At 53.0% G+C, this 17126-nt stretch overlaps 4 protein-coding genes across 4 annotated transcripts; 2 read left to right on the top strand and 2 right to left on the bottom strand.

The window, feature by feature from the left end:
* Positions 1–193: 193 nt before the first annotated feature.
* Positions 194–3622, top strand: GUITHDRAFT_136962 (hypothetical protein; the record flags this gene model as incomplete). The annotated part of the gene is made up of 6 exons (XM_005834922.1): positions 194–235; positions 341–875; positions 921–1063; positions 1180–1281; positions 1349–2260; positions 2318–3622. The coding sequence occupies 6 exons, from the start codon at positions 194–196 to the stop codon at positions 3620–3622; spliced, it is 3039 nt and encodes a 1012-aa protein (XP_005834979.1).
* Positions 3623–3961: 339 nt separating this feature from the next.
* Positions 3962–11367, bottom strand: GUITHDRAFT_106084 (hypothetical protein; the record flags this gene model as incomplete). The annotated part of the gene is made up of 2 exons (XM_005835112.1): positions 3962–4068; positions 4134–11367. The coding sequence occupies 2 exons, from the start codon at positions 11365–11367 to the stop codon at positions 3962–3964; spliced, it is 7341 nt and encodes a 2446-aa protein (XP_005835169.1).
* Positions 11368–12452: 1085 nt separating this feature from the next.
* GUITHDRAFT_136964 (hypothetical protein) lies at positions 12453–14940 on the top strand (the record flags this gene model as incomplete). Its single annotated transcript, XM_005834923.1, has 18 exons — positions 12453–12486; positions 12537–12609; positions 12658–12743; positions 12793–12903; positions 12954–13009; positions 13062–13181; positions 13281–13329; positions 13377–13414; positions 13467–13628; positions 13677–13745; positions 13878–13920; positions 13966–14044; positions 14170–14257; positions 14301–14372; positions 14408–14473; positions 14519–14580; positions 14718–14754; positions 14821–14940. 18 exons carry the CDS (start codon positions 12453–12455, stop codon positions 14938–14940), a joined length of 1365 nt encoding a protein of 454 aa, XP_005834980.1.
* Positions 14941–15550: 610 nt separating this feature from the next.
* Positions 15551–16840, bottom strand: GUITHDRAFT_106086 (hypothetical protein; the record flags this gene model as incomplete). Its single annotated transcript, XM_005834924.1, has 1 exon — positions 15551–16840. The coding sequence occupies one exon, from the start codon at positions 16838–16840 to the stop codon at positions 15551–15553; it is 1290 nt and encodes a 429-aa protein (XP_005834981.1).
* Between the last annotated feature and the right edge of the window lie 286 nt (positions 16841–17126).

Here is a 17126-nt window from a genome sequence, read left to right on the forward strand (position 1 = left end):
GAGCAGGGCAGAGCAGGAAGATTGTGATTGCTGACATCGTCCCTGGGGGACCGGCATCGAGTGTGCAGGACAAGGCAAATGAATCTCATCCTCTGCCTGCTCCTCTTCCTCCTCTTGCTTGCGACGTCTCTAGACCCTTCCTCCTCCCACCTGCCTCTCCTCCTCCCTCTCTCCCTGCTCCTCCTTTGTTGAGATGGAGGTCCTTGGGCGGTTTCCCTTACTCAGTGCCAACCAGGTGACGGGCAGGAAGGCTCTGAATGTAGGGGACGAGATCCTAGAAGTCGACGGGCACAAGGCAAGTCCATGAGCGGATCGAGAAGTTTGTGAGTCACGAGGGCAGGCGGATGGGAGGAGCAAGGAGGAGATTCAAGCGCTGCTGGCCGGAGGGAGGGAGGAGACTGCCAGGCTCTTCGTGCGGAGGAGAGAGGACGGGAGGGTTCGGGAGGTGACGATCAGGAGAGGGCTCACGAGTCTGAAAAAGGAGAGGAGCCCCTCCAGGGACGCCACGCTCGAGCTCAACGACCTCGTTGACTCCGATCGATCCGTCACAGGAAGAGGAGCGAAGAATAAGGAGGAGGCGAGCGAGAGCTGGAGGGGAGCAGGAGCGGCTGACGGAGGAGGAGGAGGAGGAGGACTCTCCTCCGTGGTGATGGAGGACTCGGAGATGGAGTCGCGATGGCGGAGGCTGCAGGAGAGCAGGTCGAAGCTCGAGGAGGAGATGCGCTCGAACCAACGGGATCGCCCTGCACACCTAGAGGCCAGCAGCAGCCTCTTCCATCTCCCGGATCGGCGATCTCCCGAGGAGAGGACAAGCAGGTCGTTAGCTGGAGAAGAACTGGCCTCGCCGAGGAGGATCGCAGCCCCTTGGGAGCAAGGTATACTTGCTCTCATGGCCCGTGTCTCCATAACCTGCCCAGCAGGCCAACAGCTGGCCAACAGGGCTGAGCCTCCGAGCAGGCGCTTCCTCGACTTCTTCGATGCCAAGAAGTCGCAAGGAGAAGCAGAGGACTCTAGAGACCTCTCCTCGCCCAGCAGGAGACTAGCAGAAGAGGACAGGCAGACTGTGCGTATAAAGGTTGAGCTTCCAATATCTCCCTCCTCCTCTTCCTCCTCCTCTCGTCTTTCTCAGCTCCTTCTCACACACTTCCCCTGCCCTGCTCTGCTCTGATCTGACGCCAGGAGGACCTGTCCACGGCGAACTTGTCTCCGATCGCCGCCAAGGGAGAGGACGAGAGGCATTTTTCCCTCTTTCCCTCCTCTCGTGCTCATTTCTCCGCTCAGGTCAAGCGCATCCCTCCTGACCTCCCAAGATGAATTCCCCTGGTCGTCGCCACTGCGAGAGCTGAAGATGACGAGCAAGGCAGTACCTGATCACGGCATGTACTCTCCTCGGAGGAGGGAGGAGGAGACAGGGAGGAGGAGGAGAGAGGAGGAGAAGATTGAGAACGAGGAGGAGGAGAAGTCCATTGCAGACTTGAGGATGAAGAACTTCGACCTCTTCTCTCGGTCAGCAGCTACCCCAGCAAAGCTCAGCAGCCCGAGACAGGAAGCTGCGAGGGAGCAGAGGGGAGGGAGGCGAGAGGAGAGGAGGGAGAGCGAGAGGAGGAGGAGGCAGAGTTCCTCCACCCTCCTCCTCACCCTGGATCGAGACTTCGATCGCACTTGCTCCACCGCAAGCAGCATGCAGTCCTTCAAGGACGCACTCGTGCGGGACTGCGCGGAGTCTTTGCAGGTGGCACAGCGGCAGGTGGAGGTGATCAGCGTGGAACGAGGGTCCATCCTAGTCAAGCTCCTCCTCCTCTCCGACCTGCTGGGGGATGAGCTGGAAGGTTCGCTCACAAACGGCAGGAAGAGGACGAGCGAGGAGCTGGCGAGGGAGCTGAGAAACTGCGTGTCAAACCCGATGAGCATCCTCTGCCAACGGCACGGGGCCGTCCGAGCCCAGCTGCTCCCAGAGCTGCAGGGAGCTGGTGACAGGAGGAGGACGGGGAACTGGGAGGCGACTGGACGTGGGGAGAGCCAGAGAGGAGGAGAGGGGGAGAGCAGGAGGGAGCAGTTGTTCCTCCCATCAACCTTGAAGTCTCCCCGGCAGGGGAAGGTGGAGGAGCCGACGGAGGAGACGTTTCCTCTGTGGATGAGAGACCTGATGCGATCGAACGATGAGCAGAACAGGCCACTGCGGAACGCTTCCTCCTCCTCCTTGCTCTCCTCCTCCAGGCCTCGCGGCCCACCCAGCATGTCGGTGAGGGAGCTGCGGAAGGTAACTGCCAGCTTCCTGTGCTGCTGCTCCTGCTCCTGACCTCCTGCTATCGTGCAGCACATGATTGTCAGACCTGTCGCCGTCGCAAGGGTCACCGTCCACCGAGCAAGGGACCTTGTGGCATCCAACAGATGGAGCAGCTGCTACTGCCTCCTCTCCCTCCGGCATCAAGAGAGCTTCACTGGACTGCAGGACAATACCTCTTCTCCCCAGTGGAACTTCTCCTCCTCCCTTCCCGTCTACGACCTCTCGGACAAGATCCGAATCTCCGTGATACAGCAGCGGGTATCCTCCTCCTCCTCCCCGTCCTCCTCCTCCCCCTTCTCCTCCTCCTGTCAAGAGATCGGGCACATTGCCCTTCCTATCAGGATGGCAGAGAGCTTGGTGGAGTTGCGCTCCTCCTGGTACGTCTTGCAAGATGAGCAAGAGGCTCCGGTCAGCAGCAACGGAGCAGCCAGCGCGCTCTGTGTATCGCTGCATGTCAGCCTGATCCAGCCGGAGCAGGAGGACGTCAGCAGGTGGTGGAAGGAGGGATGGGCGGAGGTGAGGAGGGAGGAGGGCGCATGGCAGAGAGTCCGCTGCTTCCTCGACCCGTGGGGCCCTCGACTGGTCTGCTTCTCCTCCCCCTCGGACCTTGACCCTCCCGCCCTCGTCGTCGACCTTCGCAAGTTCCACGTTGACTCTTCCTCCGTCTCCTCGAAGTTTGAGAAGCTGGACCTGTCGGGGGCAAGAGGCACGAGCTCCTTCCCTTTCGTCCTTGCGATCTGCGGGGAGGAGAGGGGAGGAGGCCGGGGGCTTCCGGCCGCTGAAGCGAGCAGAGGATACGTCCTGCTCGACGGGTTGGTCTTCCTTGGGGTAATGTGTCGGAGAGGAGGAGGAGGATGCAACGTGACGTCGGCGCAGGTGGAGAGGAGAGAAGATTTTGAGCAGTGGACTCGATGCCTGTCGGCCACAGCCAGTTTCCACGTCCTCAACAGCTGGAGGGAGGAGGACGCTGCACCCTCCTCCTCCTCCTCCGCCATGGAGTTCGGCGGTACCCGAGTCTTCGACGAGCGCTTCCACGTCCTCGATGTTGCTGCTCCTGGTCCTGCAACAGCTGAGCAGCTCCAGGCTGAGACCGACAAGTCTGGACGAGAAGCAGGAAGAGGAGAAGAGGAAGGAGCAGGAGCACAAGTCCTCGAGTCGGCTCCGCAGTCGCCGACAGACTCGACTAAGGACTTTCCCTCTCCTCCCCCTCCTCCTCCTCCTCTTCATCATCTCTCTCGGCGACCATGGCAGCCCTCAAAGACAGTCTGCGCTATGGGTTTCACTATCTTCGTTCTCCTCCTCATCCTCATCATTATACTCAGTCTCTATGTCTGAGCAATTTAGTATGAGCGGGACTCATGGATTTTGATTTGTTTATAACTTAGTCACGAGTCGCTATCCGTCTCCTGGCAGTGCCCTTATCGACGTCAGTCACTGAGTCGCAACTACCGGGCTCTAGACACTGCGATCCCCGCGGCTCCGGCCGAGCGGCCAAGAACGGGCCGGGCCCGGGGCTGGCCGCCGATAGGTTCCGACCTGCGGCCGGCCTGCCCTCAGAGTGGCCGCCCCTGCCGTAACGGAAGAGCGGCGATATATGAAAAGAAAGAACTTGAAATGGATCAGTCGGAGTTGTGAAAGATTGACCTTCTTTGCTTCAGTTACGGTCATCTCAGTTTACATTAATGAATGATATTCGTGGATTTGTCTACAGAGGTCCGTGATTTGGGCCGTGAAAGATCCCTCGTCATCGATAACACTGACATGAACATGGCCGCGGAGTCCTAAGAATCAGACGAAGAGATCAGCCGTGTTCGTAGATCCCTCAGAACCCTGTGCAATCTCTCACGGTGCAACGTTGCCTCCAACTCGCTCAGAGTTTCTTGCCTTATGTCCATCTGAAACAAATGGCTCTGGCACGCCGAGGACAACTTGGCTCTCCCTGCAGCACTCAAGCGTGTTCCCCTCCCAATCTCAGTCTCATTTCTTTCAGCCAGATCCCGGTGCCACATGGAGATGATATCCCTCCGAGGAGTCGTCAACAATGTTTTCTTGTAGTTGCCAAACTGTCTTGAAGTTGCAGTCCCTGTTAATTCCATCTTTCTGCGGTGGGCAAGCAAATCCATCTGTCGATAGTAGATAGAGTTCTCGATCTCATGGCGAGCTTGATCGACTTTCTCCATCACTTGTTCGGCAGCTCCACATGTCTGCATTTCCTTGCAGACAGGACAAGTGTCAAACTGTCTTCGATTCGAGGCTCTCAACTCTGATTTCGCTTTCTTGACAATCTTTCCTGATCTGCGCCAAAGCTGAGTGTAGCTATCTACACCGATGGCGCGGAGTCCTCTTTGGGTGATGAAGCCATTCTTGTCCACCTCGCTCGATTCTACGGCACTTCCATCTGGCATGCGCAGTTTGAACGCGAGGCATCGCAGAGCACGAAGTTCCGATTGCCCTGCCAGTGCAGCAAAGTCGTCTCGAGCTCGCGGAACCCTCCAGTTCTTGTCTGGATCATCCTGCTCCTGCTCCTCCTCCTCGGCTGACCAGCTCTCTTCTGATACAGAAGAATCCAAAGGCATCCGAAAGTCTTCTTCATTTTCTTCTGGTTCAACAACATCTACCATCCTTCCATCGCGCCATGCGTTGCACCGATTCTTCCTTTCTGTTCCTTTGCCATACAAATGCAACATGCAGGGCTGGAAATTTCTCAGATCCTGTGCCATCTCATTGCAAACTGTCATGAAAGCTAACCAATAGTTGCCATGATCTTCACTCAGCAATTCATAGAATCTTAAAGAAAACTTTCGACTGACACTCTGCCTTACGATACCATGCCAACAAACCACTACTTTCACTCCAACTGAACGCAGAGCGTAACCAGTGGACAGGGTAGAGCACGCGTTCAGGAAGATACATTCGATCTTTTGCAGAACACTAGCTCGTGCATGAAGTTGGATCAGATTCGACAGATGTTGTGCTGTGACCTGGTTCTCTTGCTGCTTTCGTCCTGTTTCGGAATACCAATACAACCCTCCTGACGAGTCACTACCATGACCTGAAAAATGGCAGCGCCTACAGGACCTTGCGCAGCAGGTTTCTACTGTACAAGCGGAGCAGCAGATCCCAACGCCAGCATGTGCGACCCCCACAAACTTGTGCTTCTTGAAGAAAGCAGCGCGGAAGAGATCTTTGAACTCCTGGCATTCCCTCTCCGGATCAATGTCTGTTCCACAGCGACAGGAAAAGAAGACAACTCTAAAGCAAGTAAGATTCTCTTTCAAGCTGACGGGTCTCGTTAAAGTGGAGATCAGCTCACAAGGAACAACATTCGGACATTCGCAGATCATCTTCAAAACTCGAAGCATATCACTTGCATCGTGAAACCTTCCATTTCGGTCTTTGCTGAGCGCCTTGACGAGAACTTTCGCAAGAGCATGCCTACCCAAGGTATATTTCTCTTTTCGCTTGTCCTTGCACAGTAGTTGTGGTAGTTCTCGGATCTTGATGCATTCGATCAGTTTCAGACTATTCTCTGCTTCGAATGGTCTCTTCCCGCTCACCATCTCGTACAGAACGATCCCGCAAGACCACACGTCTGATCGCTGATCAACTTCGTTCTCTCCCCCTCCCATCGCAATCTCTGGCGACGCGTAGGCCAAAGTTCCTTTCAAAAAGTCGCCGCTGGTAATCGATTGATCATCCAATCCATACCTCTTGGAGACACCGAGGTCCACAACGACAGCACTTCCGTCAATGTCTCTTATCATGATGTTTGCAGGCTTGATGTCTCGATGAACGATGGGGTAGGGTTTGATGGCATGGAGTACAGACAAGCCTGCAAGTACATCACACATGACGTGGCAAGCTTTCAGGTTGTCGCCTATCAGGTCTGAAGTGGATTCTTGTCCGTTGGCTATTTCTCTATCCAACTTTTGCCGCAGAGACTCTCCCTCGACATAGTCCATGACCAATCCAAGGAATCTTTGTCGTTTGATATCCTCAAACTCTTGCAAGACATCTACAACATGCACCACGTTGGGATGATCACCAGCTATTTGACTAAGGTTGTCATACTCCCTCTTCGAATTCAGTCCCGCTTTGACGATTTTGATTACCACCAAACTCTTGTTGAACTGCTCTGCAAGCCATATACTGCCCTGCATTCCCTTTCCCAACCTCTTCCGGATCAGATATCCAGGTATCTGTGGTACCGGATCAGAAACAGCCTCCAAATCATGCGGGGCTTGACTGGTGTCTTGTTGGCTATGATTGCTTTCCTCGCCAATGTCAGCCTGATAGGTGAAAGGATTCGAGGGAACAGGTAGTTGAGGCTTTTGAAGATTCGAGAATCTCACAGCAGGAAGATCGCATCTTCGCAGAGTTCTCCTTGTAGGCAAGAGATCTCTGCTCTCCACTGTCTTGCCGTCGCTCAGGGTGACACGTCGGACCCTCTGTACATCTTGCAACAACTTTCTGTCGCTCAAGTCTTCTCCGCATGGAATCATTGCCACAAGGTGCAAACCAGGTTGTCTCCTTTCTGCTGCCTCAATAGATTGGTTGACGTAGCGAAAGAGCGGCCATTCTGTGGCTGCCATAGAACAAGCGTCAACCAAGTCTACCCAGCTTACCACCGTCATGATCGATTCCATAGCTGAGCCGCTCGAAGACTGCAACTTAGCCATCCGGACTACAAGAGTCTCGTCCACGAATTCAGATTCCTCACATCGCAGAACCATTCCCTCTGCTGATTGTCCAAGAACTTCAACAGAGATGTGCTCATTGTTGTGATCCAGGTGCCCGATAGTCGACCATTCAACTTGAAGTTCGCTGAGGAAGAAACTCTCGAAATGGGAGCACTGATATTCTCTCCTTACGATAGCACGACAGTCCGAGCTCATCTGTGGAGACCAAGGGGAGGGTAAGGTATACCTTCCATCAAGAGATCCCTTTGGAAACATAGCGGGAACAACATAACTACAATGCCCCTGCCTAGCACAAACTTGACAAAACTTCTCATCAGGGAGGTGTGTTTGATACTGGTGCATAAGCTTGAATCCTTGCAGGAGGTAAATGAGAACATCCTTGTCGTCCTCCGATACATTTTCCCAGAGCCAACATCGAAGAAGCCTGTCGCAGAGTCTGCCACCATTTCGCAGCGACTCCAACTGTCTTTTCCCCTGCATATCCATCCTGCCATGAAGATTTCGAAGCTCATCGTTGAGATTGCGGTCGTCTCGCTCGTGGACTACAAACTTGATAGCATCAATAATCCACTGCGGCCTTGTAAACACATATCCTCGCAATCTCTCATGCACGGAGTCATTGCCATAATACAGCACAGCTCCTATGTTGTGCAGGTAGTCTAAAGCACGAAAAACCTCCTCTCGTTCCATATTGCATTCAACAGCGGCAGCGACAAGATCTTCTGCTTGAACGTAAGGCCGAGCACACAACTCTAAGAGTTCATGCGAACTGTTTTGTTCAGTGTAAGCTTGCACAACTTGTTCCCATTCTCTCTCTATCAATCCTTCACCTTGTCCTTTAAGTGTATCAGGATGATCTCTGATATCTTCACGCTGTGCTGTTTCAAGTTCTTGTTTTTCCTCAAACACTGATTTGCAATCTTGCGCCAGCATTTCAATTGTTGCCTTTATATGATCAAGCTGTGAAACATTCTCGTCTTGGTTTAGTGTTGAAAATTGATATGGACTTTGGGTCTCATCATGCAATCTTGGAAGCGAAGGCATCGAAAGATTGACTTCTCCATCATTGTTTGATAGCTCAGGATCCAACATCAGATCGCCGAAAGTCTCTTCATTCTTCGCTTGCTCTGCACTTGAAACAGCACACTCAACTAATCCCGAGCAAACTTGACACAAATCCCATCCGCACTCTCGACATCCAATCATCTCCTGACCTCTCTCTATGAGAGCGGAGCAGCGATCGCAGATATAGACACCAGGAGTTCTAAAGTGAGAAAGAACGTGGCCGCTGGGGCAAAGTCTGTTGCTCCACACATGCGATGCAGTTCGTCCACAACATCCCATACAGAGGTCCCAGGAGCAGATTGTACAGCTCATCATCTGTTCCCCACTTATGATGCATTGTGAACATTGATCGCACATGTAGGTGGCTCCAATGCCTGGAGTGAGAGGTGATAGGCGATGACCGCGAGGACAAACTTTCTCGGGGATATCTAACTGCCGCGAGCGTGCTCGTGAAGTTGCAACATGTTGACCCCCGAGCCTGAAACACGACTCCAGCATGAGATAGCTGAGAGGGGTTGTGTTTCTTGTTAGCGGGAAACTCTTTTGATCTTGTATCAGGCATTCTAACGTGTCTCGGAGGACTTCAACTCCCATAGCCGAAGGATCCAAACTTACAGCAGCGAATAGAAAGATTCGGGGCCTCTTGGAGATTAGTTCACGCAGTCTGAGTGTGAAGAGATTCTCTCTTTCATCTCGTGCAGAGGCATGATTGAAGTACGAAGCGGTTTGTACCTTCGGGTTGCTTGATTTTTCTATCTCATGCATCTTGAAATGAAGATCGACCAGGTGCTGTTGATGACTGATATCACAAGCTTGTTTTGCTCGCGAAAGAAGATTGTGAAAGCATTCATCCTCTTTCACTTTCAAAGGCACTTGAAGATCAAGCCTCAAATTCTTCAAGCTTGATTGAAGTACATGATCTCGTTCTCTCTTCAATGCATACCATTCTTCGGGTAGGTCAAAGAGGTGAGCAAGCTTGGCCTCTGCTTCTCTTAGCTCTTCATGCAACTCTTTGACATTGTTTTCTTCCCAACAGACAATGCTCTCTTGGACTTGAAGCAATCTTCTCGATGCACAGTTAGATGTAGATTCAGGGGTTGACTCTCCATGATCATCATCAACGTTTGCTTCAGCTTCGAGCAAGTCGGCGTGCGTTCCCACGATGCTCACTGCTGCTCCTGGGACTTGTGATTGCACTGCTTCCACCCATTTGAATGCTTGCACATGGCAGTCCTGCTGAGATAAGTCTATCACGCAGACATAAAGAGCTCCAGGAGACATAAAGAACCGATGGGTTGCGAGATAAACGTCATGTCCACCTGCATCGTACGAATTGATCACTAGACGGCTGTTCTGATTCAGTTTGTGTGATTTCACGACAACTGATACCGTCCTGTCATCGTCAGCTCGCATGCGAGGTCTGCCAGTCTCGAGCGTATCCAACAAGCTACTCTTTCCCGCTTTGGGTTCCCCGACCAACATCATTTTGAGCATATGACTCTCGACGTGTCCTTTGTTCAGATCTCTGAGATATTTCAGGCAGAAGGGGGCTCCTCGCTTGCACACATGTGGAGGGGGTGTGTGGAGATTGAGACATCCTGTAGTGTTGAGAATCCGTAGAGAAGTGCATCGTGCGAGTGAATAGGATATTGTTTCCAACTCCTTGTTGTTGTTGAAGTAAACCATCTGGAGAGCAATCAAATCTCCAATCCATTCTGGACAACTCCTTAATCCTATATTTTGAAGATCCAACACTGTCAGGTTGGACAATGCTTGCAGAAAGTTGGAGTTCTCAAGACTCCTTCCTAGGTTCTCATTTTGTCCAAGTCCAAGTGATCTTAAGTTTGAAAGCGCACGTAAACATTGAGGACAGCTCACTTGACCGGTTCCTGTGAGATCCAAAGTTTCCAGACCACAAAGCTTGAGCATGACATCATCATCAAGGCTCAGCTCTTGATTCCATCCCAGTATGAGCACTTGCAGCTGAGTCAGCTCTCTTAACCAGCTGGGACAGGTTTTGAGCCCAACACTCGACAGATCGAGGGAAGACAAGAGTTGCAGATGTCCTAATTGAACATCATGCAGACTACGACCAAGATGGATGTTTTCACTGAGAATCAGATGATGCAGCCCCTTCAGATCTCCAATCCAGTCCGGACATTGACTGAGGCGTATGCTTGAAAGATTTATCATCCTCAGATTCGTCAGGCATCCAAGATTCCAAATTTCCAAGTTTTCGCCAAGACTGATATTGCCGCTCAGATTGATTTCTTGAAGCTGAGTCATCTGTCTAATCCATGGAAGACACCCAACTAACGAAAGATCTCTCAAATCCAGGGATGTCAGATTTGTTAGGTATGAAATACTTGTCATGTTTGCTGGATCATCAATGCTCCCCCCAAGTTTTCGATTCCCACCGACATTGAGTTCCGTCAAGGAATTCAAATCTCCCAACCAATTTGGACACTTGCTTAGACCGATACAAGACAAGTCCAACTTAACCATCTTCTTCAAACCTGCCAAATCTACTTTGTGGATCTGCTCAGTGAGGGACCTGTTTCTCTTGACCACAAGATTTTCTAACTTTGCCATATGACTTATACAAGATAAACTCTTTAGATCAATCCCAGTCAAATCCAGAGTTCGCAACTGGCTCAATCCATGTAGCGTTGTTTCGTCGAAAGCATCACCAAGCTCCCAGTTACCACCGACTATGAGATGATGAAGATTTAATTGGGTCAAGAATTGTGGGCATTCAGTCAGGCCGGTCGACTCCATATTCAGATAAGTCAGATTCGTCATTTGAGACCAGCCGGCATCAAGTAGATGATTTCCAAGCTCCTCATTGTGTCCAACGTCCAATGAGCTCAGTTTCCTGAGGCTGGTGAGCCAATCTGGCAAACAATGCATGCCAGTCTTGGAGAGATTCAACAAAGTGAGGTTGCTCAAACCTCTCATGGAGGAAGGGAACACTCCAACGAGCTCTTGATTGTTCGCGAGGGAAAGATGTTTCAATCTGTGAAGCAGCCCCAGCCATGCGGGGAGAAGGGAGAGGGCATTCCCCTCGAGATCGAGTCTAACAAGGTTTTTCAGCAGCTTCAAAGCGTCAGGAAGTGACGCCAGGACGTTGTAGCTAAGATTTAAAGCAAAGATTCGGAGTGGGTCTTTTGCAGACAATGCTTCAGAAGTTCCCACTAGCCTGAGGTTTCGCTCCCGTAGATCAACAGTGGTATCTTCGTGTATGTGCACACGACTCACATGCCCTCGCCAAAGAGCTTGCAGGCGCACTACACCAGCAATGGACCTGCTGAACATCCTACGAGCCCTGCATCCTAGCCATCGTGCTCGGATATTTGTTGCGCATCGATGCCTCTTCTTTTCTATATGGATTGCATTCCATTGACGCCAAAGCACAGTCAATGCACTCCCTGCAGCAATAGTACCTACAAGAACTTGAAGAGCTCTTCTCAAATATCTTCTCCTCTTCTCGTCCATTTGTGGACCAATTGCAATGAAAACTCTAAGTCACTTCACATTCACCCTAAATGGAGCCTAGAGAGCAAGAGTGCAATTCAGACAGGGGCAAGAAACACAAAGTTTACCGTAGCATGGCCCACCTGGTTCTCAACAGCAAGCACTTCTCCAAAACAACCATCATCCGCTCGCTCTTCCCGTCTCATCGCATCCGAGTCCATTTCGGAGTCGCAACGTGAATTTGAGCTGGGAGTGGACTTGGATCCGGTCCTTTTCTCCGTGAAAATCGCGAAAATGTGGGGGTAGGGTCATGAACCGTACCCGGAGCGCAAGGTTCTTCCGTCCGGCACTCTTCAGTACGGTCACTAATAACTCTCAGTCAGCGGGTCCCGGCCGGCCCTCACGGTGTCCGATGGCTGCCGCAGTGGCAGGGCTTTTCGCCGGTTCTCGAAGGTGTGAATGTACCGTACTGTTTCAAGACAAGCTTGTTAGTCAGTAGACCGATTTGATCATCTTGAAAGCCTCACTGCGTAAGGCACAGTCAGGGCGTGGCCGCGGGAAGGATAGTGTGCGAAGTGCGGCCCTACCTGCCCTGGGCCCTGCCCTGGGCCGGCAGTGTCACGGGCCGGCCGGGCACTGTGGCAGGTCAGCCGGCCGCTGAGGTGGACCCCTGGGTGGACCCGGGCTGTGAGAAAGAGGGGATGAGGGGGCACGGGATGAGGCCGGAGCAGGGGACAAGAGCCCATGAGAGATGGCGAAGGCAAGGGAGAGGCGAAGCAGGGAAGGCATGGAGAGAGGAAGGGGGAGAGCGCAGGAGAGCAGAGCAGAGCAGAGCCACGAGACAAGAAGGAGAAGCAGAGCAGGAGAGAGGGTGCGATGTTGAGATCTGACCCTTTACAAGGCCTCTCGATGAAGTGACCCGGAACATGGAAGACTCACCCCCTTCGCAGCAGCAGCGAGGTAGGAGGGAGGGATCAGAGCAGCGAGACTCGTTCTGATGCCCTCAGTAGATGCTATCCCTGTTGAGTCGTTCGAGAGGGAGAAACTGAGCTCCGTCGCCAACGTCGTCGGCCTTCAGATCAAGTAGAAGGGTGGTCCCGCTCAGTTCTGCCTCCTCACCGACCCTTGCAGGCCACAAGACATCTCCTCTGCTCTCAAGGTCCTCAAGAACTTCTTGCTCAATCAAGCCCGGCAGCCCAACGTTGTCGATGCAACAAGTCGCATGCCCAGCCACCTCTTGCCGGCTGTGACTGTCAGCATTGGCAGATGGCGAGGCCAACCGGAGTAAGATCCTCCTCCTCAGCCCTGAGCACGTCAAGAGCTCGGTCCTCGAAGAGCTGCCAGACGCCTGCAGGGGATTCGTGAAAGAGAAGGATGGTGATGGAGAGGAGGCGCGGACACCTGGTGGGCATTGAGGAGACTTACAGGCAAGCTAGTCCACTACACCCTCCAACACTCCTACTCCCACTTCACCTACGATGAGGTCAGGATCAGAGCGTCTTCTGCTCAACCTCTCTGTCCTCAACTCTGAGCAGGCGCTGAAGAAGCTGCTTCCTCAAGACGTGGAAGTTCCCTCCTCCTTCGAGACCATAGGGCATGTCGCTCACCTGAACCTCCGGGAGAACCAGGAGGCGTATCGCCTGATCATTGCGCAAGTGAGCCCGTGACTATGGAGGAGGAGGAGGAGGAGGAGGAGGAGGAGGAGGAGGAGGAGTTGCTGTTGTGTATGGAATGACAATGGTGTATGATCACAGGTTATGGTCGACAAGTACTCAGCGATCAAGACGGTTGTCAACAAGTTAGGTCAGGATAAGAAGATACTCCTGCTGCGCTCTTACATTCCCTTGCAGGAAACATCACCAACGAGTTTCGAGTCTTTCAGATGGAGGTATTTCGTTCTCCTGCGCGGGAGCTATCCTCAAGGGGAGCTCGGGGAGCAGGTACTTGCAGACAAGATCACCAACCAGAGTGTTCCAAGACTCGTCAAGGAGGGCGACGCAGCGTTGGTAGGAGATGTCTCTTGTGGTCAAACTTGTGATCGAGACCCCAAGGAGACTTGTGTGAAGCAGAGTGGTTGTATCTTCAAGATGAACTTCGGGGAGGTACGCGCACGCCTGGCGAGAGAGAGAGAGGAGTGAGAGGAGCTGCAGGTGTACTGGAACTCGCGGCTGGATGGTGAGCACAAGCGGCTCGTAGCCTCCTTCTCTTCGGACGATGAGGTTGAATGACCGTAAATGACGGAGGGGAGGGGAAGGGAAGGGATTGCAGAGGATAGACGAGAAGCGTTAGGAAAGGAGAGAGGACGAGGACAAGGACGAGGTCGAGGTCGAAGGAGGCTGATTGATGATCAGGTTTGGGACATGTTTGCAGGAATCGGCCCCTTTTCCGTTCCAGGTTTCTCTGCTCCTCCTCCTCTCCTCTCTAACTTTCAACTCGCAGCCGCCAAGCACCACAGCTGCCAAGTGTATGCAAACGATCTGAACCCAAGGTCAAAGTTCTACCTTGAGGAGAACTGCAGGTCATTGAAGCACCTCCCCTCCTCTCCCCTTCCCTTCCCTTCTCTTTCCTTTCCTTGCCTCCCCTCCCCTCACTCCCCTCACTCCCCCCCCTCTCACCTCCCTTTCTCCTCCTCACTTCTCGCAGGCTGAACAAAGTCGACGCGCTGGTCCACACCTCCTGCATGTGCGCCAGGGCCTTTCTGGCCTCCCGGGTCTCTCAGTGCTCAGAGAAGGTGGAGGAGCTCTAGCAGGGCCCGCGCTGACCGGCCTCAGCAGGCGCCGAGAGGCAAGGGGAAGCTTCACTGCATCATGAACCTGCCCGCCTCTGCTCCTGTGAAGTGCCGGGAGGTAGGAAGCAGCTCTAACGGCCTGCTCTCTGTCAGGAGTTCATGGATGCCTTCAGAGAAAAGTTCGACCCGGCAATCTGGAAGCCCGAGGACCTGCCCCTGGTGAGGAGACGTCGACTAGATCGCCCTTGACGCTCTGCCCACCAGGTCCACCTCTACGCTTTCCACAAGAGCGACGATGCCGCGATCTGCGAGCAGGAGATAATGAGGTGGATCCGCTGCAGCTTCTACTTCTCCTCCTTCTCCTTCTCCTTCTCCTTCTCCTCCTCCTCCTCCACCACCACCACCACCACCACCATGAACTCCTCATCATCATCATCATTTTCATCCTCTCACGCTGCTTCAGGCGCGCCGAGAGCTCCTTGGGTTGCCGGATCCCCAACGTGGAGGCCCACACGGCATGATCCTCTCCTGTGCTGCCGATGCCTCGTGCTGACGGAGTCGAGCAGGTCAGGGACGTGGCTCCCAAGAAGCTCATGCTATGCTGCTCCTTCCGCCTCCCAGCAGAAGCAGCGTACATGAGAGAGGAGGGGGAGAGAGACCACAAGAGAGCCAAGGTAGAAGGATGAGCCATGAGCGGCGAAGACTAGTGATGGCTCAAGGAAAAGCAAAGAGCAAACAATTGAAATCTCCACCACTTCCCAACCGCCCACCTTGCCCTCCACTCCATACTTCCTCCTGCATGTCCTCTGAGGACAATTTCCTTCTCAAGGCTGGACTAAACCTCTGCTTCTGGTCGTTTCCGAGACAAAATTGGTGTGACATGTCCGCATTCTGGTTTGGGAAAACCCATAAAAAAGCAATGGCCGAGATAGGACAAGACATGATGCAGGTTTGTTAGATTGCCTCCAGCAATCTCTCCCCGTCGCCGCTCGTTCAAGAGTCTGCACGATGATGTCAAGGGCCTTGTACCTGAGTTCTTCCTTCCAGATTTCGACACGTTCGTGCCATATGAACATACAGTCCGGACACAAAACGACTGGTATCGTTTCACGTACGACAGAGGTGCAAGGATCGGCTCTGAAAATCAGAAATTTCGTTCAGGAAGGAATGAAACACACTCCCAAACCCATTTCTTCGTGTGATTCTATTTACAAAGCAAAAAGACGAAAATTCAACATGCTGGAGGAGGAGAAGCAAATATTTACAGTCCGCTTGCAGACTTCCACACCTGAGAGCTCAACGGCGTGTAGCGCTGTTGCAACTCAATTCCGCGGTGTACAAGATGTCATCTATCCCAGAAACTTTGGAGAAGTACTGCACAACATCGGCAAACTTGTGTTGACTCCCATCCCAAAACTCACTCCATATCGTGATCCCTTCCTGATTCACAAGAATGCTCTCAGAGTTGCTGCACCGAACACCCTCACCATCCCTTCGCAGGCTGAACTTGCTCAAATGTATCTCCATGCTCTGCGTGTTCCTGTGCTGGTAGAGTCTGTTCCATGCCTCTTTCCTGAACCAGACATCGTCCTTGTTCCCATCCACAGAGCTCTGTTCGTGTTTCTGCCACATGCTCTGGAAGTTGCCCATGTAACTTGGCAGCTTCAACCGGACATGCTTCGACATGACTAGGACCCCCTCGTCGTTCACGATGAAGGAAAGGTGCAGCTGAAACATCCGCAGGGCCAGCCGTGAGAGTTGCATCCCGAACTTGGACGACATCTCCTGCACAGTCGCGCGGGTCTGCGGGCAGTGGAGGAGGGCCCCAATCATTGGAATGAATCCAAAGTGATCTTGATCCAGCCTCTCGATCTTGGCGTCGAGGTCCCAAGGCAGAGTGCTCGACCTGATCTCGTCAAAGGCGTAGATGCCACTGAGCTCCTGCAGAGCCGCAGCACTCAGAGGGGAGGGATTGCTGCACGGCATGGCGTCCAACGACATGTGAAAAATGGCGACACCGGAATCGTCGACTGCCATGGGGACAAGCGTGCAACGTCTGCAGTCAAACCTTTCACTGTCGAAAGTCCTGATGTACACCTCGTAGGAGGTGTTCAACAGGGAAGACGCCCCCTCTACGCCCTGCAACGACGACAGACACCGTAGCTTCAGCGCGTCCCTTGGGTGCACGAAGTCTATGAACCGCCTGCCCTCAAGCTGCTTGAAAGGGTTCTCCCTCAGAAGCTCCTTCAACCCCGCGCTCGCAGCGGTCACCCTCCAGTCAGAGAGCGACACGGACAAGAAGAGGAACGTCCGACTGGACAGCATCCCACTCCGTATTAGCTCGTCCGCTATACGCCGGGTGTCCGCACTTCCTGGCTCCGGAGCATCGCAGGGCTCCTGCTTCAGCGATCGCACGTACTTGACCAGGTCCCCCATCAGTTGCTCGACTGTCCTCCCTGATGCGAGCGACGATCTCAGCTGGTTCAGTCCGGAGGAGATAGGCACTCTTGCGTCCAGCGCGTCTATGAGGAGCCGCCGTCTCCCGCGCTGAGCTGCCTTCTGAATCGTCTTCTTGGCAGTTAACATCTTGCAACGCGGACTTTCAAGGTGATCGGCGAGCAAATCGATGTTGCTCTTCCAGATTAAAGTCGAAATTTTGCGTTGTTGCTATGATGTGGCAGAACTGGGGGCAAGGTCCCTCACCTAGTGCACACTGTGAGATCTTGTCTGATCTTCAACATGAACATCCTTGGAACAGAGGAGAAGAAACAAGGATGAACAGATATTGACAACCTTGTTCAAACAAACAGGTGGTTACAGAGACAAGAGGGGAATGGATTTGGAAGATCGTGGAGTAAGGTGCAAGAACAAA

Source organism: Guillardia theta (genome assembly GCF_000315625.1).
Source record: "Guillardia theta CCMP2712 unplaced genomic scaffold GUITHscaffold_23, whole genome shotgun sequence".
NCBI lineage: Eukaryota > Cryptophyceae > Pyrenomonadales > Geminigeraceae > Guillardia > Guillardia theta.